Source organism: Chelonia mydas, chromosome 10 (genome assembly GCF_015237465.2).
Source record: "Chelonia mydas isolate rCheMyd1 chromosome 10, rCheMyd1.pri.v2, whole genome shotgun sequence".
In the NCBI taxonomy this organism is placed as follows: Eukaryota; Metazoa; Chordata; order Testudines; family Cheloniidae; genus Chelonia; species Chelonia mydas.
Window position 1 is genome coordinate 50,322,108 of NC_051250.2, and position 23,397 is coordinate 50,345,504.

The 23,397-nt window shown below is 41.6% G+C and overlaps 1 protein-coding gene across 1 annotated transcript; it reads right to left on the reverse strand.

Annotated features, from left to right (window-relative positions):
* Nucleotides 1-1,831: 1,831 nt before the first annotated feature.
* SH2D7 (SH2 domain containing 7) lies at nucleotides 1,832-21,495 on the reverse strand. The gene is made up of 6 exons (XM_007068341.4): nucleotides 21,293-21,495; nucleotides 20,572-20,661; nucleotides 17,366-17,531; nucleotides 10,193-10,390; nucleotides 7,435-8,430; nucleotides 1,832-6,724 (listed from the first exon to the last, which is right to left on the reverse strand). Exons 1-6 carry the CDS (start codon nucleotides 21,493-21,495, stop codon nucleotides 6,674-6,676), a joined length of 1,704 nt encoding a protein of 567 aa, XP_007068403.4. The 3' UTR covers nucleotides 1,832-6,673.
* Between the last annotated feature and the right edge of the window lie 1,902 nt (nucleotides 21,496-23,397).

Below are 23,397 nucleotides of genomic sequence, written 5' to 3' on the forward strand. Positions count from 1 at the left end.
GAAGAGAAGAAAAGACGCTAGGCTTATATTTAGAAAATATGTTAAGAGAAGGTTTGGATAGTACTAGGCACTAGAACTGAGGGGAGCAGTGAACTTTTGTGGTTCACAACCAGTCTGGTAAACTTGGGCCAGTTTTAGGTAAGGTGGGACTGGATTTCAGGCAACTCACATTCTACTCACTGGGCGAGGGATTTCCAGTGTCAATTGGTATCCACATGAGACTCAGCAGTTTCAGCCAAGTTCCCCTTTGGCTTCTCCAGCCAGCACCTTCAAAAGTCAAAGCAAAACTGCCAAAGTGTGAACCCTATACATGAAAAATGAATAAGGAGAGTTACTGAATACCCCATGAGCCAGCACTGCTGAGGCCTGGTACCCTAAATCTGTCACATAGTTACAATGAAAGAATTCATTCAATCTGTTCAAAGCACACTTCTTTGTTATGGCCTGCTCACATTTAATCACATCGCTTCCTTCAGAAGAAAATAACAAACTTTCTATTGAACCCCATAATTTCTGGTATCATTAGGCATTCAGGTTTATAATGTTAATAGTTATGCCAAGTGAGTCACCAAATCATCACCCTTTTCTCCCAGGAACATTGCACTTGGTCTTGAAGCCCAGGACTCAACACAGAGAGATCTTCCTGCTGAGCTGCGCTCATGTGCTCTGCGGGTACCACACAGCACAGAACAAATGTGCATCATGCCTAGCACAGTGTTCTGGCTCCTATACGCAGGCCCCTCTGAATCGGGCATGTGCCATCTGGAGACTGATATGTCTGATGAAACGGTGCCGAGGCCTTTTCCAAACTTCAGCCATACATTTCTTGGTAGCAGGGAGGCTATTAAATTAATAATTTTCTGTTAGTGGCTTTTTCTACTATGCTCTCTCTTTAAGTTATACCAATTTCAACTACCTTATTGAGATGTACACAAAACCTCTGAATTTTGCCCATTGAGGGCCCAGTTATGTTTCCCTTTTACTCACAATGAGTAGCATCATTCTGTACAAGAAGTCCCATTTGTTTCACTGGATCAGTTGCAGACTAAGGTGTTAATCAATGTTGGTAAAGGGAAGACAGAATAAAGCCCTGAGTGTGGTGTGAAATGAAACTGAAACCGGAGCTGTCTAACCTCATTGTGCCTGGTGCACCTTTTTAGTTGAGTTTTCTTGAGTGTACGCTGCCCACAGCAATGAGCACTGGGGTTTTTATGAAGAGCACTGTTCTTTGAGTATGCATTGTATTCTCATTTCCTGTAACACTCTACAGTGAACTTGTCTAGCGTTTACCATCATGCCCCTGGTTGAGATGAGTACATCTTGTACATATAGCGGCTGCATGCTTCTTGCCAGCAGCATTTCCCTATCCTTTGGCATTACAGAATGAGCACTTACTAAAAGTGTGCTGATAAAATATTCACTAGGAAATATATAAAATAATGAACAATATTTTGAAATTGTCATCAACAAATGCACCCCAACTCGAAACCCAGCCTTTTGAGAATTTCAGCCTCTTATTTGCTGCTTTAGAGGTTTACTCATTAGTTACTCTCATTTCTTTAGAGCCAGTCAGAGGATTGAGTTAGTGGAATAGGTCTGGCATTAATATCCTTGTCTTTCTGGGCCACATTATGTTTTTCAGGCGCTACAAAGGGAATTTGCTTTTGGGTCTGATTCTGATCATTCTGATGTAGCCCACGAGTAACTCCCCTAAAGTCAATGGATTGGTACTGGTGTAAAAGTTACATAAGTTAGAGGAGACTCAGATCCATTGTCTGTATGTTTATACATTTTATTTTGATTTATTATGTGTACTGCAGTAGCACCTAGGAGTTCCAGTCACAGGCCAGCACCAGGCACCCCATTGTACAAACACAGATCAGAATGATAATGCCTGCCCCAAAGAGCTGAGAAGACAAGTAGTATCTGCATTCCATCAGCTGACAGCTTTTTATTGTCCCTGTGAGAAAATGTCTTTCCCAGCTTGCCCTAAAACAAAGTCCATGCATGGTATAGAGTCAAAACTCCACATTTTTCCTCTGGCTTGACTTTATTAAGAAATTAGTAACACATAGTTCATCTCAACTATCTCCTTAGGTTTGGCTACTCCTAGGATTCTGATTTCAGGCCTGATCAGTTTATACTTTAAATCCTCTCTCCTCCAAGAGCCACTTCCTCCTCCCTTATATCCGGTGGGATAATGAGTCACCTGCCTCAATGAGTCATCAGGATCCACTTAACGCTTTCCCCCGCAGAATGAACATCGGCTCAGAGGTTAGGTGGTTCAAGCAAACACTGCCATCTTGTCCAGTTTCAATTTTAAAGCCATGACTAATAAGAATACTTTACAAAAATGCATCCGGCCTTTAATAGTGCAGGGGGCTGGACTTGATGATCTCATGACATCCTTCCAGCCCTACATTTGTATGATTCTATGATTCCCCTCCAACAAATTCTTGGCCCATCCAGCATATGCAACCCAAGTTAAATGAATGCAAGTATTTTGTTAGCAGCCACCTACTACATAAAAAGATTTCAGATATTATTTTCCACTTCCTTAGTGCAATATGGCCAAGCTCAAACATTCAAAGGTCATGAATCAGATTTAGCTTTAAAAAATTATGAGATTAAAAAAAAAAAGAATGTTGGATTCTTTTTTTCCCTTCTGAGCTTTTAGCCTTAACATTTTCAAGCTTTTCTCTACAATCATGGGGGCTAGAAACAGGTTTTTAAATGAAAGCAAAAATTCTTACATCATCAGAGGACACACAAGAACTGGGGCTTTAAGAAAAATACCAAATATGGCAAGATTCATAATACAGTCACAAAAGCTAGCAATGGCTCTTATCATGGCCAGGTTGCGGTTCCAAGGTTCCACGTTCAGCCGGAGCCAAGTCAGGGAGAGCCATGAGGGCAGCTGTGGAGAGCCTGGGTCCCTCCACCTGCCCTGGGGGATGGGGACACAAGCAGGGGGCTGCTTTCAGCCTCACCCCAGGTGGGCTCCCCAGTCTCGCTCTGGCTTCCAGCTTGGCGGGGCCTCGGGGAGGGAAGGGGCCTCAGGGGGGCAGGCCCTCCTAGCCCCCCCACGTTTGGGAAGGCTCCAATACCCTTGGTTTATGAGTTTACATATGGTAAATGGAGTCACTTTTGCGTTGCCTGAGGTTGGAGTTAGGAAATCTAAAAGAATATCTACTTTTGTAGCCATTATGACAGGTGAATTGGTGGGAATACTGTTAGCATTAAAGTGTATAAGTGATGTACTAAACTGATGGCTAAACGGAGACTGTGAGATTAAGGGTCTGATATTGCAAGGTGCTGAGCTCTTGCAAAGTCCTTCATTGGGAGTTGAAGGTGCTCAGCACCTCACAGGGGGCTGTTAGCACTTAGAAACCCAGAATCCTGACTCTCTGTCCCTCAGCTCTAACCATTGCAAAACATCCTCTCTTCCCCCTATCCCCTTCACCTTGGGGAAAATGTAGAGGGAGTGGAATTTCTGAATTACTAGCTAATCTGCTGCTGCAGAATCTAATCGAGTCATTATTACAAATAATGTGACTTCTGTGTTTGTGGCTTTGGCTTCTAATTAATCTCCATCTTCCGTCACACTGAGGAGGGGAAATGATGCATTGTCCGCTGAGGAGTAGAGTCAAGAACACTTCTCTGGTCTCTGCATGACAGATTTATTCTGCCTCCACCTAGGATCCTTAATCACCTCCATGGCTGCTGAGGCAGCCAATTTCTAAACTCTTTTTCAGTTTAAAAAGCCATTATAAGTACAGGAAGAAAAGTCAGCTGGGGTTATCATTTTTAATCAAGATTTTTAGAGCATTTTTTTTCTTGCAAGGGATTTTTTCCCCTACCTAGTGTTGTTTTTAATTCTCTGAATATCCCCTTTACTCTTAAGCATTCTGTAGATGATGCTGACCGTGTATGTATCTCTTTATGATTAAATTCATGTATATATTTAAGACCCGGGCTTTGTTTAGTTTAATGATTCTTGTTGGATGAAAATTAACCTCTGACCTTTTGCTGTTTTCAGTTATGATTTATAGCCATCTGCGAGGCATAGTAGTGACTCATAACCTGAACTCTTCTGAGTCTTCTAGCTGTGAGTTTTGAGATTGTAAAATATATCTTCAAAAATATAAAAAATAGTTGTAGGCAAGCTTGAGAAAACATCAAGAAAGGGATGGGAGTTTGGCACTGATATTTCTTTGAACAAATGTGGTCAATACATCAGACTGGCCAGAAATGATACAAGAACATGCTTTCTTGCAAGATTCCCAGTGCTTCTAGACTGGATGAGAATTGATGTATCTTTTCACGATATTTCTCCCTCCAGTCCCTGCTGAAATGAAGAAGTTCAGAGAGATGCAAACTTTTGCTTTTAGTTTTGGGCAAAGATTCCGATGGGTTGTTATGATGGACAAGCCCAAGGTACAAAGCTTAGATCTGGATTTTGAATCTCACAAAGTTTTGGGGGTGTTCAGATCTGGGTTCCTGAAGGGCTGAGGGAACTGCCAGGGGGCTGGGGGAGCAAGAGGGCACTTTAGTCTGACTGGCGGAAAGACTGAAGCCCTGATACAGAGGCAGAGAAGGTGCTAGGGCTATATGGAAGTGGCCAAGGGAAATGCGTGGTGGGGGTTGAAGTAGGGGGTGGGTGTGGGTCTTCTTCTCCCCCCCTCCGCCCCCCACACTTGCCACTGAGAGGAGTGGCCAGTGAAGGGCTGCAGTTTGCCACTCTAGCAAGTAGCTAGAACCTTGGGCTGCAGTTGGCCATGGAGGCGAGTGGCTTGACAGAGGACTGCTGTTTCCCAGGAAGTGGGGGAGAATGGAATGGGGCATGGCTGGAGGGCTGTGTCCTGAAGAGGATGTTGCAATCCTTGAGATGATGTGTGTCTGAAGCAGAAGTGATGGTGGTGAGACACTACCAGAGGCGGGTGCCCTTTGAAAAGACTGAGCTAATTCCCAGAACGACCAGCAGGAAGTGCTACAGTGGTGAGGTGGGACTGTTACAGTTACACATATCTGAGGCATTTAATTCTAAGTCCCAAACAAAAAGTATGAAAGTATTGCTCTGTCCTCAACATTCAGTGTGGTGATTTCAAAATAAATAACTACATTAACTTGAGTTCAAAGGGCTTTGTCCTGCTTTTACTTACATCTCTGCAAATCAGGAATAACTTGAGCAAATGGAGTTTAACCAATGTAAAACTGATGTCTGATTAGAATCAGGCTGAGGATTTTTTAAAAATGGAAAAATACCATATTGAAATAATTTAGTGGCATTACTCAATTACTTCTGTCATGAGAGTGGTATATAGAAAGTAGGGCTGTCAATTAATTGTAGTTAACTCATGCGATTAACTCAGAAACATTAATTGTAGTTTTAATCGCATGGTTAAACAAGAGACTACCAATTGAAATTTATTAAATATTTTGGATGTTTTTCTACATTTTCATATATCTTGTATTCTGTATTGTAATTGAAATCAGTGTATATTTTGATTACACATTTGCACTGTAAAAATGATAAACAGAAAAAATAGTATGTTTCAGTTCACCTAACACAAGTACTGTAGTGCAGTCTTTGTCCTGAAAGTGCAACTTACAAATGTAGATTTTTTTTTGTTACATAACTGCACTCAATTGCACTACAGTACTTGTGTTAGGTGAATTGAAACATACTATTTTGTCTTTTTACAGTGCAAACACTTGTAATCAAAAATATAAAGTGAGCGCTGCACACTATTCTGTGTTAATTGAAATCAATATAATTGAAAATATAGAAAGCATCCAAAAATTTTTTAAAATTAATCATGTGGTTAAACAATAATAGAATACCATTTATTTAATCTCTTGACCACCCTAATAAAAAGGTGGGTGTGATGTGAATTGTGGAGCCCCAGTCAAAGACCAGGACCCTGTTGTTTTAGGCACTGTACAAAGAACAAAAGCACTGACAGTCCTTGCTTCTAAAGAGCTTATAGGCTAAGAATAAGAGTTACAAGTTTCTACAGACAGGGAACACAAGTTCATATATGCCAGTAGTTCTTATTACAACAGGGTCTGCAATATTGTTCATGAATTTGTATGTTCAATAAAGTTGTTGTTGCACTGCAGGTCCAGGATGGCTTCCTAGCTGAATAGCTCTAAACTGGTTCCTTAAAAACAGATATCAAAACAGTGCTATCCCTGTTTCTCTACCCAACCAGGGACACACAAGGCAAGATGGATACAAACTTTCAGCTGATCCACACAATCTGTGTCTCTCCCCTATTCTAATTTAAAACTGTCTGTGATGGAGGGATTGCTTCCCCACAAGCTTGGGGGAGAATTGGCATGGGGTGGCCAACTTCCACCATGTGTTTCATGCTCCTGGGCTTAGGACTCTAGGTCAGTGCCTGAATTTGGTCCTAAATTCACATGGCTCAAGTGAAAAGAAAATTGAAGTTGTGCAGATTTCTATGAGCTGGGGCCTTTGTAACTATTTGACAAACAACAGGTATTCATTTTCCAGCATTTCATCTCTATTTGTGCTATTATAGTACAGGCTAAACATGTCCCTGGTTTACGACAGCCATTGGGGAAATTACACAAGGGATGAATTTGTCTGCATGTTTTTCTATGATCTTTAGTCTAGGCTAAATGGAACAAATTTAAAACTCCTCCTTCAGGATTTGTTCTTCTTGTCAGAAAAAAAAAATCTTCTTCGCTTGTCCATCTGCCAATAAAAAAGAACACGTTTTTTAGATGGAAAGAAATAGTTCCCAAGTCTCTGAAGCACAGTTGAATATTCTGTATATTTACAGTCATTAATACTTGAAAACTAGCAAATACACAGATTCAGTGACTGGAACAAACCACCTCCAGATGTTAAATATTTAAATGAACTTTTATCTATTTAACCATAGACTCATGTTCGAGATGAAAAAGTTCTATTAGGCCCATCAGGTCCATCCAGTCCTGACTATGTTTTATACAGTAGTTTAGTTAATGCATTGACCACTGTAGTTTTGTATGTCCAAACCAAGGTCCACTACCTCTCTTGAGAGAATATTCTACAGCCTAATGCATCTCCCTGCCAAAAAGTTCTGTTTTCAGGATGTATGGTGATTTCTCTGCCTTTATCTTGCCCTGTACTAGGAATACTGTCTATAGCAGCAAGCTATATTTACAAGAAATGTTCATCTTTGGTCATCCTGATGCCTGACTTTTTTTTCTTGCTTTGGATATCTAATCACAAGCTAAAGATGTTTATAACTTTGAGCTTTCTGTCCTGAATAGTATCCTTTAAACAACTGAAATCGTGTCTTAAGTGCCTAGAAGTTTAGGACTTCGGAAATTTGCCTGAGGAAAACAGGATCTGATCCTTTTGAATGATTCTGAATGGTACTCAGGTTTTATTTTTAAAGTCAATTAACTGTACTGTACCTTCTGGTTTGGTTTTGCTTCTGCTCCCTTCACAAGGTCTAGGGAAATTTGCTCATACGTGTTATCAGTAGCAGGAATTTGCTTTGCAGATGAGCCTTTCTGGAGATTCTCAGGGATCTTTTCATATGTATTTTCAGTACAGTTCTCTGTTCTGGAGGATCCTATGTTCAAAGAAGACACCTCATCATAAGTATCATTGGGCTGTACTTGAGAAGACTTAGAATGTCTCTCAGAAGCTTGGTCATGGGTAGATGACTTTGGACGTCCAACAGGAATCTGTTCATAAGTATTGTTCCCACTATCAGAGCCAGAAGCAAAAGGCTTACAAGCTTTCACCTTCTCAATCTGCCCATATGTGCTAGGTGTTGGTGAATCACTAAGGATCTTGTTTGGTTTTCTAAGCCCATCATTGCTTTGGAGGGAGGTTGCATAGGGTGCAAATAGCTCTTCTGAACCTTGGGACTCCACAGAGGTCCTAGCTTTTATAGGTAACTTAGGAGACAACTTAGGGAGTGTTGAAGCAGGAGTACTTAATGTCAACTTCTTTGTGTCTGCAGAAGTTGATGGACAAAGTGATAGAGAATGGACATTTTGACCCCAAGGAAGTGTGGAATGGCTTTTACCTTGCTCAAGCTTAACTTCAGAATAAACAGTTTCTGGAGGCGATAGCTTTATAAGATCAATTTTTTTGTCATAGAAACGTTCAGCTTGCTTAGCCAAAGCATACACCGAGCTGATTTTTTTGCAAGGAGAGTAGTTTGCTCGGTCTGGTTCTCCTGGTTTTTGCTGGGTGTCTCCTTGTGAGGAACAGGCTGGTTTCTCAATGAGGACTTTGTCAGTGGCAGAGTGGGTCTCCAAACTAAGGCCTCTGACATTCAGATGATGTTTGTTCAGCTCCGCATATATAGTGTTTCCTTGATCGTTTAAGTCTAGCTTGAATGTCTCCTGCATAAGCAAGCTGATCCTATCCGGCAGTGGTGGGGCTATGTCTGGATCCTGATATGGGAGGGTGGGAGGAGGAAAGAGAGGAACATAATTTTCAGAAGTCAGTAATGTATGTAAAATGCAATGCATCCACAAAAGGCGGTGATACATTCAGACCGTGGTTACTCCCAGGCAACTTTACAGAAATCAAAGAATCCTTAGGTATTTTACAAATCCTGTAGCACTTACTACATCCTTACTTAGATCCAAGTCCTTACTCAGAACTCTTATTGAAGCCAATGGGGAATTTGGCCTGATTCAGAATAAAGACAGTGGTTGAGATTTTCAAAGAAACATAGGGAACTTAGCCCATTAATTTTCAAGGAGAATGTATGGTTACATTCTCTCCAGTATTTCTGAAAATCTCAACCAGCAGGAATTTGGGCCTGTCTCCAGAAGCCAGTTCCTCACCCTTGAAAACCAGCAGCTGTTCAGCAGCTCTCTACCTCCTTTTTTTTTTTTTTTTTTTTTTTTTTTGCTGAAGGTGAGCTCAGACGTGGGTCTTAGTGCACTGTGGAGAACCCCAGAACCAAATGTTCTACTCTAGGTAAGGGATCACCAGAGTCATACAGGAGAAGAGACCATCACCTCCTTGCTCTGTGACTTGATGCATTTGCTTATGCAGCCCAAGATTGCACTGGCTTTTTTGATGCCAAGTCACATTGCAAAAATTAATATGTAACCTGTCCACAATCACTATTAGATCCTTCTGCATCACTGCTTTCCTATCAGGTGGGTTAGTCTGTATCCACAAAAACAATAAGGAGTCTGGTGGTACCTTAAAGACTAAGACTTATTTGGACATAAGGTTTTGTGGGCTAGAACCCTCTTCATCAGATGCATGGAGTGAAAATTACAGATGCGGGCATTATTATACTGACACAAGAAGAGAAGGGAGTTACCTCACAAGTGGAGAACCAACGTTTACAGGGCCAATTCGATCAGGGTGGATGTAGTCCACTCCTAATAATAGATGAGGAGGTGTCGACTACATCCACCCTGATCGAATTGGCTCTGTCAACACTGGTTCTCCACTTGTGAGGTAACTCCCTTCTCTTCATGTCAGTATAATAATGCCCACATCTGTAATTTTCACTCCATGCATCCGATGAAGTGGGTTCTAGCCCACAAAAGCTTATGTCCAAATAAATCTGTTAGCCTTTAAGATGCCCCCGGACTCCTTATTGCTTTCCTATGACACTTCTGGGAAAAACAGGGGATATGTGTTTATAGGATTAAATTTCCTTGCCGTATGAAAGGCCAGTACAAGGCCTGTGCACTTCTTAAGTCCCACTTAGAGCTCTATTTTGAGTGCCCAGGCCTTGTACCTGGACCTCTGCATAGGGGTGAATTTCACTCTTCACTAGTGGCCAAAAATATGATCATATTTCCTTTGTCTAGTAAGGTCACCTCTGGCAGAAGCTGAGAATGGGTGACAGGGGATGGATGACTTGATTACCTGTCCTGTTCATTCCCTCTGAAGCACCTGGCATTGGCCACTGTCGGAAGACCAGATACTGGGCTAGATGGACCTTTGGTCTGACACAGTATGACCATTCTTATGTTGGCAGAAAATAATTCCAAGGGCGTTGTTACAATGTTACTGAATCTGTATTTCTGATTCTGAAACACCACCAAATTGGTACGGCACTTCCTGGAACATGGTCACAGCATAGCAGGTCACCCTAGCGACACTAATTCAAGATACTTGCTTTCTGCTTCAGACACGTCCCCAGCAGCGGGCCATTACTTTTGCATTCTGCATAAAACCTACCTGGGGGTTAAAGTTCTTGTGCTCTGTCTTTGACTTTGGAGGTACAGAGGTGGCTTCCTTCATTAGCACAGTGGTTTGTGAGCTGCCAGACACTTGCCTTTTCAGCAAGGGATTGACTTCTCCACTGTTTGATTTACTTTGCTTTGAAGAGGTTTGCTGATCCAAAGCGATCTCATCATATAAACTATTCTCAATTGGCTGTGGGGGAAAAAATTAGTAGTTACTAAAACATCTGAATAAGTACTATGGTGGTAACTGGGATGTTCATGCCTTTCCTGAAAGAGCAATAGCATGAAATCTTCACTTTTTAATCATGATATCAATAAGTTCAGTTAGCAATCTTAAATTATTCATTCTGCATAAGGCAATACCTTCTTAAATAGCTTTATATAATACTCCACAAGGAGTGTTAGGAACATCAAATTGCTGTATCAGAACAGACCCATAGTCCATCTAGTATGGTACCCTATCTCTGACAGTAGTTAAGGTGGGATACTTCAAGAATCAAAGCGTCAAGAATTGTACACACTACCACTTATGCTGGTGCAACATATGTCACTCAGGGGTGTGAATAAGCTATCCCTCTGTGTGCCATAAATTACACCAATTCAAGCACTGGTGTGGACAGCACTATGTTAGCGGGACAGCTTTTCCCACCAACATAGCTACCACCTCTCGTGGTAGTTATGCTGACGGGAGAGAAGTCTCCCATTGGCATAGGGTCTTCACCAGACATGGTGCAGCAGCATAGCTGCATTGGTGCAGCTGCGCTGATGTAGCACTCCTAGTAGACTAGATCTCAGATCACCTATTTGCACCGGGGGATATTTCTTCTTTTTGTTTTGTGCTGGAGAAATAAGATGTGCAGGTAATCTGAAATTACAGCCAAAAAAGGCCAAATTCTGCTCTCAAGTATGATGGTACAAATCTTTAGCAACTCCCTTGACTTCAGTGGAGCTATTTATGATTTACACTGGTGAAAATGAGAGCAGAACTGGGACTAAAGTGTATCTATTCTCCATGTCTGACAACTACCTATGGACTTAGATGGGCAAGAGCCTTTGACAATGCTAAATTAGCTGCAACATCCAAGGTGAAAAGAGAAGGAAAAATTACACAGGTGTGTTTACACAATTTTGCCACTTTCATTTCAGTTTGACTTGGTTATGTTTCCTGATGGGCCTCTGATCATTGAGACATTGTGGTGGTCTCTGCACTAAAGCAACAGTGCTTATATTTTAACATTCTTTTCTTGAAACATTACAGAACTCTAACACAACAGCAACCAAAGCCTGCAGCTGCCTCATCTGCCTTGATCCCCCACCCCCCCAAACTCTTTAGCCATACCCATGTGATTACATAATAACAGCTACTTCATTTATCCTTGCCTTTATTAGTAAATAAACTTCTGTTCTTTCTCCATCAAACTATTCCTCAAAGAATCGGCAATGTTCAGTGAGTCTGTGGGGTTTAACTATTCTACCACTGTGGTTTTTTTTATGGAAGTTGCAACAGGCCAGTCAGCTGACTATACTGAAGATGTAGCTGCTGCTTCTGTTGTGGCCTTGGTATAGCCAACATCATTAGTAAGTGAGCCCAGTGGCTCTGTGCCAGATGGTTGTTCTCAATCTGTTGCATCATTTCTGTGCAGATGGGTATGGCCCCAGACAAGTCTACAGATAGTGTGATGGGTGAGTTCACAGACACATTCTTCTGTGTAAACTCAGGTAAATCATTTGTTCAGTGGATCTCTGGAAGCAGCAACAGGTGTTTGTTTCAGCAAGTGTCCTCTGACTTAATCTAGTATGATCTTGGGGCAAGCAGGTGTCTGACCTCACCCCTGTCTCCTCAGCTGCCATCAGTCCAAATTCTAATAATTTCTTCTGGTTTAAACATCCTTGGATATACAGCAGTTTTGTCAGTGATATTCTTTGTTTTCCTTTTTATTAACTCTCGTTTGTTTGTGAGTTTCTCTTTGAGCCGTAACTAGATGGGGAAGTTTTGTCCTGATCTGATATCCCAGCAGTAATTTAGCATGTAGCATGTCACTTTTTAACAGTGTTGCCAAATAACTTAGCACAATAATGAGAGAGCCTTCCATTGTATGTCTATTCTTTAACAGCTTCTTAAAAAAATTAACTCCCTATTCTGCCAGTTCATTATGCTGAGGATATGTAGGACTGCAGGTTATATGATGAAATCCCAAATCTTCTGAGATGGCCTTAAAATCTTTGCTGGCAAACTGAGATCGGTTAGTTCTCACTATTTAGAAATCCCAGATCTAACAAAATAGCTCTAAGCTTAAATATCATCTGCACTGATGTGGCCTCCTTTAGCTGAGCCACCTCTACATAGCTTAAATAGGCATCAATGCCAATTAAGTATTATCTGTCCTCTAGGATTAAAATATCCCCTGCGTCCCAGACTCCAGCTGATGTGCCTATAATTTTTTTTTAAGGTAGGGATGATCTGTATATTTAGCATGTGCCACAGTCATTTACTATGCAAGTGACAACTATGCTTACTCCTGGCCAACATATTGCTTCTCATGCCCTCCTTTTGCATTTTCCATTTCTATACACCTTCATGAATGAGCCTTCATATTTATTTTGAGTACAAATGGAATCATGAAACCCTTTCCGAGAAGAACACCATCTGTCATTGAGAGATCATGCCTGCAATATACACAGTGGTTGGCCATGAACTATTTTTCCCCTCTGGAATGTTCAGCATGTCGCATGGACTGTCGTGTCTCATCCTGTGGTTTGTAATAACTTGTAACTTTTCCCATGTGTGGCATGGCACCTGAATACTTTTGCTGTCAAATTTACTTGCTTGACTCTGATTTCAGTGGATCTCATGCCAGGTGATGGACAAAGTGTCAGCTACAATTAAACAACTTGCTAAGTAAATTCCATAGTATAGTCATATTTCTGGAGCTTCAGTAGCAGGCTTTCAATTCTGGGTGGGGCTTCTCACAGACCCTTCTTTGAGAGAGTTAAGGGGGATTTGTGATCAGTTTATGACAAATGGCATTTCATAGACATAACTGTGAAAATCTTTGCGACCTTGACTTCACTGCCAAGCCCCTGTACTGAGGGAGGTAGGGGCTTCAGGGTGATCTCCCACCTCAAAGCAACCAGTGGCCTGTGATCCCCACTGCCATGCTGGAGCCATATTTATTTATTGACAAATAAAATTTGAAGAATTTTAAAATATTGTGTGCACAATTTTTATTTTTGGTGCAGAACTTTTAATTTCTTGGCACAGAATTCCCTCAGTAATAGCTCATGCACCTTTACATTGCTGCAACTTACCACCCACTCTGTCTCAAATCTAAATATCTTAAGGGGCCAAAATTAGGCCTGATCCTAGAGCTTCAAGTCTGTAGTGTACTCTCATATGGAAGAGAAATATTTCATTCTTTCTAGGTACACAATAAACTTCAAACTATACTGCTAAAATCCTATCAAAATCACTCTATCAATACTGTCCAGGGGCCAGAGTTGGAAGCTGTTAAGAATACCTGGGACCTCGGTGCCAGCAACACCTAATAAGGCAACTTTCTTGACACCACCCATTCTGTCTGCAACCACTGCAATCATACATAACGGGCACAGCTGACTCTTAGCCTGGTCACTAAGCAAATTCAAGTCTACTGCTGGCTTCAGGCCATTTATTTTTACTGGCTGGGTGGGTGAAGTTCTGGTATCTGAAATCACTGTGGAAATTCTTCCTGATGGGTCTCAAATCCATCCTGTAGTATGACATGTTCTTTGTATTTTCATTTATTTTCATGTTACATAATTCTAACACAACAAAAACCAGAGTCTGGTGTTGGCTGAAGCCTGCAGCTCCCTGATCTAATCCGAGTTGTGCAGCCCCATCTTTATACAACAGCTGCTCCTTGAAGATATTGTGTCCAATGCATTCTTTCACATATTTCAAGTTCTATCTACTTGTCTAATTTGGCATCAGTACCCAAGACAGCTTACCAGCCTGAGAACAATTTTTTTGCTTCCTGCACATAGGTGGGAAGACATGGGGGCAACAAGAGAGAACAATGGTGGGGGGATCAAATCAGGACCTTAGATTTGGTACGAGAAGTATGGGGAATAAGCAGGAAGAACTAGAAATGCTAGTAAATAAACACAACTATGACATAGCTGGCATCACAGAGACTTGGGGTGATAATGTACATGGCTGAAATATTGGTACGGAAGGGTGCAGCTTGCTCAGGAAGGACAGGCAGGGAAAAAAGGGAGGAGGTGTTGCTTCATATATCAAAAATGTGTACACATTTGGAGTGAGGTTGAGATGGAAATAGGAGACAGACTTGTTGAAAGTCTCTGGGTACGGATTAAAGGGGTAGAAACCTAGGGTGGTGATGTGGTCAGGGTCTACTACAGCTACCTAACAAGGAAGAAGAAGTGGATGAGGCTCTTTTTTGTTTTTTTTCAAACAACTAACAAAATCATCCAAAGCCCAGGACTTGCTGTTGATGGTGGATTTCAACTACCCAGACATCTGTTGGGAAAATAACAGAGCAGGGCACAGATTATCCAACAAGTTCTTGGAATGTATTGGAGACAATTTTTTATTTCAGAAGGTGGAGAAAGCTACTAGGGAGAGGTTGTTCTAGATTTGATTTTGACAAATGAGGAACTGGTTGAGAATTTGAAAGTGGAAGGCAGCTTGGGTGAAAGTGATCATGAAATGATAGGTTTCAGAGTAACAGACATGTTAGTCTGTATTCGCAAAAAGAAAAGGAGTACTTGTGGCACCTTAGAGACTAACCAATTTATTTGAGCAAAGTGAGCTGTAGCTCACGAAAGCTCATGCTCAAATAAATTGGTTAGTCTCTAAGATGCCACAAGTACTCCTTTTCTTTTTTCATGAAATGATAGAGTTCATGATTCTAACGAATGGTAAGAGGAAAAACAGCACAATAAAGATAATGGATTTCAAAAAAGCAGACTTTCGCAAACTCAGGGAGTTGATCCCATGGGAAGCAAGTCTAAGGGGAAAAACAGTTCAAGAGAGTTGGCAGTTTTTCAGAGTTTCACTATTCAGGGCACAAGAGCAAACAATTCCACTGCGAAGGAAAGATAGGAAGTATGGCAAGAGACTACCCTGGCTTAACCAGGATATCTTCAATGATCTGAAACTCAAAAAAGAGTCCCACAAAAAGTGGAAACTAAGTCAAATTGCAAAGGATGAATATAAACAAATCATACAAGTATGTAGAGATTAATTTAGAAAGACCAAGGCACAAAATGAGATTAAACTAGCTAGAGATATAAAGGATAACAAGAAAACATTCTACAAATACATTAGGAGCGAGAGGAAGACCAAGAATAGCGTAGCTCCATTACTCAGTGAGGGGAAAAGCAATAACAGAAGCTGTTGAAATGGCAGGAATGCTAAATGACTTTTTTGTTTGTTTTTCACCAAAATAGTTAGTAGCGACTGGATACCTAACATAGTAAATGCCAGTGAAAATGAGGTAGGATCAGAGGGTAAATTAGAGAAATAAGTTAAAAATTATTTAGACAAATTAGATGTCTTCAAGGCATGAGGGCCTGATGAAATACATCATAGGATACTTGAGCTGACAAAGGAGCTATCTGAGCCATTAGTGATTATCTTTGAAAACTCATGGAAGATGGGAGAGATTCCAGAGGACTGGAAGAGGGCAAATATAGTGTCCATCTATAAAAAGGGGAATAAGGACAACCAGGGAATTACAGACCAGTCAGCTTTACTTCAGTACCCAGAAAAATAATGCAGCAAAATAGTTAAGCAATCAATTTGCAAACATCTAGAAGATAATAAGGTGATAACAGTCAGCTTGGATTCGCCAACAACAAATCATATCAAACCAACCTAGTAGCTTTCTTTGACGAGGTAACAAGCCTTGTGGATGTGGGGGGGAAGTGGGAGATGCAGTATATCTTAACTTTAGTAGGGCTTTTGATACTGTCTCGCATGACCGTCTCATAAAGAAATTAGGGAAATACAATCTAGATTGAGCTACTATAAGATGGATGTATAATTGGTTGGAAAACCATTCCCAGAGAGTAGTTATCAGTGGGTCACAGTCAAGCTGGAGGGGCATATCAAGTGGGGTCCCACAGGGATCAGGTCTGGTTTTGTTCAATATCTTAATCAATTATTTAGATAATGGCATAGAGAATACACTTATAAAGTTTGTGGACGATACCAAGCTGAAAGGGTTTGCAAGTGCTTTGGAGGACAGGATTAAAATTCAGCATGGTCTGGACAAACTGTTGAAATGGTCTGAAGTAAATAGGATGAAATTCAATAAGGACAAATGCAAAGTACTGCAACTAGGAAGGAACAATCAGTTGCACACGTACAAAATGGGAAATGACTGCCTCAGATGGAGTACTGCAGAACGGGATCTGGGGTCATAGTGGATCACAAGCTAAATTTGAGTCAACAGTGTGACACTGTTGCAAAAAAAGCAAAGATAATTCTGGCATGTATTAGAAGGAGTGTTGTAAGCAAGACATAAGAAGTAAAATTCTTCTGCTCTACTCTACACTGATTAGGCCTCAACTGAAGCATTGTGTCCAGTTCTGGATGCCACATTTCAGGAAAGATATGGACAAATTGGAGAAAGTCCAGAGAAAAGCAATAAAAATTATTAAGGTCTGGAAAACATGACCTGTGAGGGAAGATTGAAAAAATTGGATTTGTTTAGTCTGAAGAAAAGACTGACGGGGGGGACATGATAACAGTTTTCAAGTCCATGAAAGATTCTACAGAAGGAGGAGGGAGAAAAATTGTTCTCAATAACCTCTGAGGCTAGGACAAGAAGCAATGGGCTTAAATTGCAGCAAGGGCAGTTTAGGTTGGACATTTAGGAAAAACTTCCTAATTGTCAGGGTAGCTAAGCACTGGAATAACTTGCCTAGGAAGGTTGTAGAATTTCCATCATTTTTAAGGGCAGGTTAGACAAACACCTGTCAGGGACAGTCTAGATAACACTTAGTCCTGCCTTGAGTGCACGAGACTGAACTAGAAGACCTCTCGAGGTCCCTTCCAGTCCTATGATTCTCTGATATTTAGCCTCAGCAAAAGGCAATAGTTACTATGTTTGATCTCATTTCATCAGGAACTGAGTGAATTCTGAAGAGTTGAACATACCTGAGCACAAACTGTTGTAAGATTTTCTCCAAAAGGGTTGATTTCTGAAGTCTGGTAATAGCTTATCAGCTCTGCAAGGCTTTCATGGGTACAGGTATCCCCTGATACTACATAATGTCCGTTCCGTAGGTGATTAATGACGAAATGCCGACATCGATCTTTTCCTCTGCAATTGAAATACATAGTTTAGACTTAAATAGCAAGCACAACACACAGGCTGAGAAGACTGTTCTGTGTTTGCACTCATGGTTCAGGTTTGCAAAACCAAAACCTGAGGGTGTTTGGAACCAGCTTCCATTTTATTTGAAACACTATAAAGGAAGAGATTTTGAATGAAAGGGTTGGATTTGGCCTATTGTTGCATGGACAGCCTTAATTCTCGAATGTCCTAACTTTTGAATGCTTGACTTTCAACCATAATATTCTTTCTGTGTAGTTTTTAAATGTAATTTCCTACATTTAAAAAAAACTGGAAAAAAATAGAAAATCCATCATGTGGAACCATATTGACTTCAAATTGGGTCCTCAGCAAGATTGTAACTTGTAGCATTAGTAGGCTGTTATTCTCCATGTGGAGCAGCCACTAGTAAGGGATGAGAAACTTACTCTGGCAGTGGATTTCACAGATACTTGCTGACCGTGGAGGAATGGTGAGATCCAGGAATAATGGGCTCCATGCCAGGCCCTGGAGGGGAATGTGCTGTAGTGGACAGACCTTCTGTCCCAGTGCCCCAGCCTGTCTCTGTTCCCCTTTGCTCCTATCCACCCCAATCCCAGCTCCTGCCCTGTCTCCCTCTGCTCTTATCCACCACACCCACTCCTGACTCCTGCCCTCCTTCCCCCTCTGCTCCTATCCATCATGCCAAATCTTGGCTGCTGCCCTCCTCCTCCTCCTCTACTCCTATCCAGCCCTTTGGCTCCTGCCACCTCTCCTACTCTGCTCCTATCCACTACGCCCAATCCTGGCTCCTGCCCACCTCCCACTCTGCTCCTCTCCAACCCAGTACAGTCAGGCTATTTCTCCTTCTCCTTCTCACTGCCTGGGCACCACTGAGGGAAGCATTGTGAGCCCAGGAGAGGCAGTCTCCCTGCTCTCAGTTCTGGTGCCTGGGGCCACTGTGGCTGCAGGCAGGCAGGAGTGGCTATTGCAGGGAAAGTCCAGCTCAGACCCTGAAGCCCTGCGATGAAACATGCTCAGTGCAGGCAGAATATTTGAAGAATTTAGTGGTCACACTCCAACAAATTTCTACCGAAAATGTGCAAATTGAGATTTTTCAAAGGCTTTTTACATGGTGAAAATGTGGTGGTGTTTTTTTCCACAGGAGCAGCTGATGACAGATTTCTGGCACCATCTCATATTACCTCCAAATCTGATCCCATGAACTTGACTGAAAATCCATTGCATCAGCAGCAAACCTAGGAAAAAATCATCACCAGTGACCAGCTATTGAGCTAAGTACCAACACCTTTTGGTAAACAGCAGTATGAGGTTTAGCACCAACCTGTTAGCTGAAAAGCAGTGTGAATTCATGGTGAGTCTAATGAGGAAGAGGAGATGTTGTCTGAGTTCTGAGGTAGGGTGTCAGTGTGAGAAAAGGAGAGGAGAAACTCCCATGACGTGCTGGTTGAACCGTAAAGCAGTTTTGCATTTGACCACAATGAGTCATGCTGCTGCTGCTGCTGCACACACAATATCTAACAACTGTGAAAGGACAGCAGAAGTGTTTTGCATGTGCCTCTCCCCATCTCCTATACTGATCAGATTGGCAGACCCTTCCTGATAATTGATTTCAGAGTGATAGCCGTGTTAGTCTGTATCAGCAAAAACAATGAGGAGTCCTTGTGGCACCTTAGAGACTAACAAATTTATTTGGGCATAAGTTTTCTTGGGCTAAAACCCACTTCATCAGATGCTTGGCGTGAAAAATACACTAAGCAGAATGTATATTATACCACATGAAAAGATGGGAGTTGCCTTCCAAGTGCGGGGTCAATGCTAACAAGCCAATTCATTTAAGGTGGAAGTGGCCTATTCTCAAGAGTTGACACGGGGTGAATACCAAGGGAGGGAAAATTACTTTTGTAGTGCTAACAAGGCTAATGCAATCAAGGTGGCCCATTTCCAACAGTTGACAAGAAGGGTTGAGAATCAGCAGACGGGAAAATTACTTTTTGTTACCCATCCACTCCCAGTCTTTATTAAGGCCTAATTTGATGGTATCCAGTTTGCAAATTAATTCCAGTTCTGCAGTTTGTCGTTGGAGTCTGTTTTTGAAGTTTTTTTGTTGAAGAATTGCCACTTTTAAGTCTGTTATTGAGTGTCCAGGGAGATTGAAGTACTCTCCTGCTGGTTTTTGAATGTTACAATTCTTGATGCCTGATTTGTGTCCATTTATTCTTTTGCGTAAAGACTGTCCAGTTTGGCCAATGTACATGGCAGAGTGGCATTGTTGGCACATGATGGCAACTGCTTGTCAACTGCTGGAAATGGGTCACCTTGATTGCATTGGCCTCGTTAGCACTGCAAAAGTAATTTTCCCTCCCTTGGTATTCACCCTTTCTTGTCAACTGTTGAGAATAGGCCACTTCCACCTTAAATGAATTGGCTCGTTAGCACTGACCCCCCCCCCCCCATCTTTTCATGAGCTTTAATATATATTCTGCTTACTATATTTTTCACTCCATGTATCTGATGAAGTGGGTTTTAGCCCACGAAAGTTTTCCCTCGTAATTGGGTTTCATGATCCTTTCTTCACCAGAATGATCAGTTTAAAATAGGCCTTGGTTTTTTATCCAATAAAGGGCCCAGTCTTGAAGTCCCTACTCATTTAATGGGGTGAGAACTTCAGGACTGGGCTCTTAGGGAATAAAAAAATCCAAAAGATAAAATCATTACCATAGACTTTGGTAATATATTTCTTCTTGGTTTCCCAATAGCTATAAATATGACACTTCATGCCATTGTGTAGATTACTGACCTCTTTATTCTTTTGGGATATTGAGCTAGAAAGTGTAAGAGAGATGATCCTCATTCCTCATGACTCAAGGTATAAACTAATCACCTGAGCAGGTCAGGAAGCAAACTCAAAGGTGTAAAGGGTTCATGAATCAAAGAAGGGTGTATGTAAAAAGAAGAGCAAATTATAAATGGTGACATTTCCCAACCAAATGGCAGCAGCTTTATGTTCCATGTTCCATGCTCTTACCTATATGACAGAATGTAACCAATTGTTCTGTCACTTAATCTGATAAGAAAACAGCCAACATCTTTGTCTTTAAGCAGCTCTTCACTCTGCCTGTAGAAAAAGAGTGGATTACAATGAATTTCAAGTTAGTATCCAGTTCTATCAAGGTAGTACACTAAAATTCCTAGTGACTCCTAGGGACACAAAATGCAGTGTATTGCCACACTAAAGACACTTGAACAAGTCAATGGATATTACAGTTATTTCCAGCCAGAAAAGCACTTCTCATACCACCATCAAACAAAAACATTCATTTTTAAAGTTTCTGGTCAGAAAAATTAAGATGGATTAAAATTATATGAATTATCAGACTGTCAAAATCAATTTCTAAAACTGATACCTGGATGACTAGAGACTGTACAATACATTACAAGCTGATGCAAAACTGCATTCAGGCATTCTCGCCTCTCCAGAACACATGCCAAACACCAACATGTAGGTGATGAAACACAGTGACATGGTTTAAAACCTGCTTTCTCTATATGAATGCCATCCTGCTAAACACTTCTCACTAGAAGAGCAATGACTTTAAAGTAAGCAGAGGTTGGTGACTTGTTGGTTTTTTGCAAAGTAAGCTAAAACCTAGTCTGAAATATGAGAGGATTTGTGAAGACAGAGGCACTTGACAAGCATATTTATTTAATCTACTTTATACTATACAGTAAGGTATAGGCTGTCTTACTTTCTTGTAATGAATCCATAGAACCACTCAGGTAAAATACCATTCTGTAATATAAGAGGAACCTGTGTCTCCATAAACCACTTCAATGCTAGATCTTTTAGCATCTCAAAGGACTGGTTTTCAGTTGCTGGGTTAGTTTCCCTTCCTAAGAGTAATTGCAGCTGTTTATTCTCCATGCTGTCTTGAGGTTGAATCTGAAGCATTTGAAGGGAGAAAAAAGAGAGCAATGCTACGTGTAAACCTCCACTACTGTCTTTATTATGGGGAACATGACATCTCATTTGCTTATTGTACACTCTTCCCTGTGGCTCATTAACCAGATAATAACATAGGCTCAATGCTGTCATTGTTGCAAAGGCTATATGGTGCTTTCCCCTTGTGCAAGGACTTTAAGGCAAAATCTTCCTTTCAGATCCATATGATAGAATTTGATCCCAATATGTAATATTTCTCTGTATTCTGGAACAAAACTGATGTCAATGCAAGCTTTGGGTATGTAACAGGAAGCAGAAAATTATTATTTGTATTGCAGTAGCACCATCTAGATATACCACAGGTCTGATGGGAAAACTTTCCCCTGACACTTTTACAAAAAGGTGTTTTGCCTTTTGAGTGGATTAACTAAACCATGTTAAATATTGGAACTTCTAAACCATAGTCACCGAGGAACCTACTTTATTACAATTTTAGACATATTGTAAAGGAATGTAAACGTCTAAACAGCTCCAAACAATTTTTTTTAAATCAGTTATGGACTATGTACAGTAAAGAAGATCTAGCAGAAAGCTTGATGCAGATTAACATAGATATTAACTCTGTTAGATGGAGACCTATATAGTTACGCTTAGACATACTGATGGGCTTGAAAACATCAATAAGAAAAAAAATAAACAGGAGACCAGTCCACACTGGTTGAATGCTGCAAGAATGCTAGTTTAAATTCTAAACATTTCTACCATGTGTGTATATTATCTCTTTATTATTTGCTCTTTACAACTATATTTTTGTTACACAAATGTGTGGGGAGTTGCTGATCCTTACACAAATATCCATATTCATTACAGTGTATCTACTCACCTCTTTTATAAAAGTGGGTTAGCATTTAGATCTGGGCAGTCAATTATTTTTTGTCAAGATCCAGATTTCTTGGTCAAGGTCTGGACTCCAGAGAAACATTTTTCACACCCCAAGTGCCCCTGTTCAATGAACACATAAGATGCTGTGTAATATACCCAATGCCTATTCCAGAGGTAGTCAATAGGTGGACCGCAGGCCAAATCCAGACTGCCAAAGGCTTTTGACGGGACCATGAAACTCTGGGGGGCCATGGGCAGTTAGTGCGGGTGGGACTAGTGCAGGTAGAGGAGTAACTGGCTGCATGCTGGCAGGATTGGGGGAGGTGGCGCCTGGGCTGACATGTAACTCAGGGTGCAGGTGCCCCTCCCGCTGCTCTCCCTAAATGGAGCCCTACCCCTGCAGGGCTGACAGTGGGAGCCCTGGCAGATGCTCTGGGCTGACTCGTAACTCAGGGAGGGCAGGTATTCCCCCACCCTCTCTAAATAGAGCCTCACCAGGTGCGCCGGGGAACACTGGGGCTTGGGGCTTCATTCCCACAGGAGATGCCAGGCTGCAGGCTTCAGCTGAAGCTCCAAGCTGAAGCCCCAACCTCCGGCATGTCTGGGAGGGGCTGAAGCCCCAAGCCCTGGCATTCCAGGCGAGGCTGAAACCCTGAGTCTCACTATGCTTCCTGTGGGGCTGGAAGCCCCGGGTTCTGGCATGCCCCACTCTCCACTGAAAAGCCTCTGGCAGTCCGGATTTGGACCATGGGCCGCCTGTTGACTACCCTGGTTTAGATATAACCAAATGTCTGAGTTCAATATACACCTGAGTGAGCTGAACAGCACACAGGAGTGTTTAGACTGTCCTTACTTTGCAATCACCTGAGGCCTGGTCTACACTACAGAGTTAGGCTGACATAAGGTCCAGGCTTCCCTCCCCCACCCCTCCTTGCAATCCATCATTGGGAGGCAGCAGCAGGGCTTGTGGCAGTCAGCCTCAGCAGCAGGGCTCACAGCAAGAGCCCCCTGGGCTCACAGAGGGAGCTC